The 320-nt window shown below is 27.2% G+C and overlaps 1 protein-coding gene across 7 annotated transcripts in view; it reads left to right on the top strand.

Annotated features, from left to right (window-relative positions):
- The window catches only part of LOC106871616 (tripartite motif-containing protein 45), a 248,443-nt gene extending 248,123 nt beyond the window's left edge, over positions 1-320 (top strand). For all 7 annotated transcript variants that reach the window (XR_008265704.1, XM_052973597.1, XM_052973585.1 and 4 more), the window contains one exon: positions 157-320. Coding sequence is in view for 3 of the 7 variants with exons in the window: in XM_052973597.1 (XP_052829557.1) it covers positions 157-228 (72 nt within the window). In the remaining 4 variants the exon portion in view is untranslated. The remainder of the gene's footprint in view (positions 1-156) is intronic.

Below are 320 nucleotides of genomic sequence, written 5' to 3'. Positions count from 1 at the left end.
ATATATATATATATATATATATATATAATCTTTTCCTCGGATTTTTATCTCTTCTTCAATAAAATGTTCTAAAGATCATTAAATTTGCTGGAAATAAGGGTAAATATTTCCCTCACACAGCACAATCTGACAATTGGCCTTTCTTTCTTTCTGTAGACAAACAAAACAGAGAAAGAGGATAAATCTCCTAGTGATGACTCAAAGAAGAAAAACTGTTTACTGCAATAGATTTGATCAAGTAGAACTGTTATAATTGTAATCCGAAATGGAATTATCTGGAAATGTTTCAATTTTTTTAAAAATAAAAACTCTGTTTCAAA

The sequence above is a fragment of the Octopus bimaculoides genome, chromosome 1, assembly GCF_001194135.2.
Source record: "Octopus bimaculoides isolate UCB-OBI-ISO-001 chromosome 1, ASM119413v2, whole genome shotgun sequence".
NCBI classification, from domain to species: Eukaryota; Metazoa; Mollusca; class Cephalopoda; order Octopoda; family Octopodidae; genus Octopus; species Octopus bimaculoides.
The sequence above is the reverse complement of the archived record's forward strand: the minus strand, read 5'-3'. Positions and strand labels throughout refer to the sequence as shown.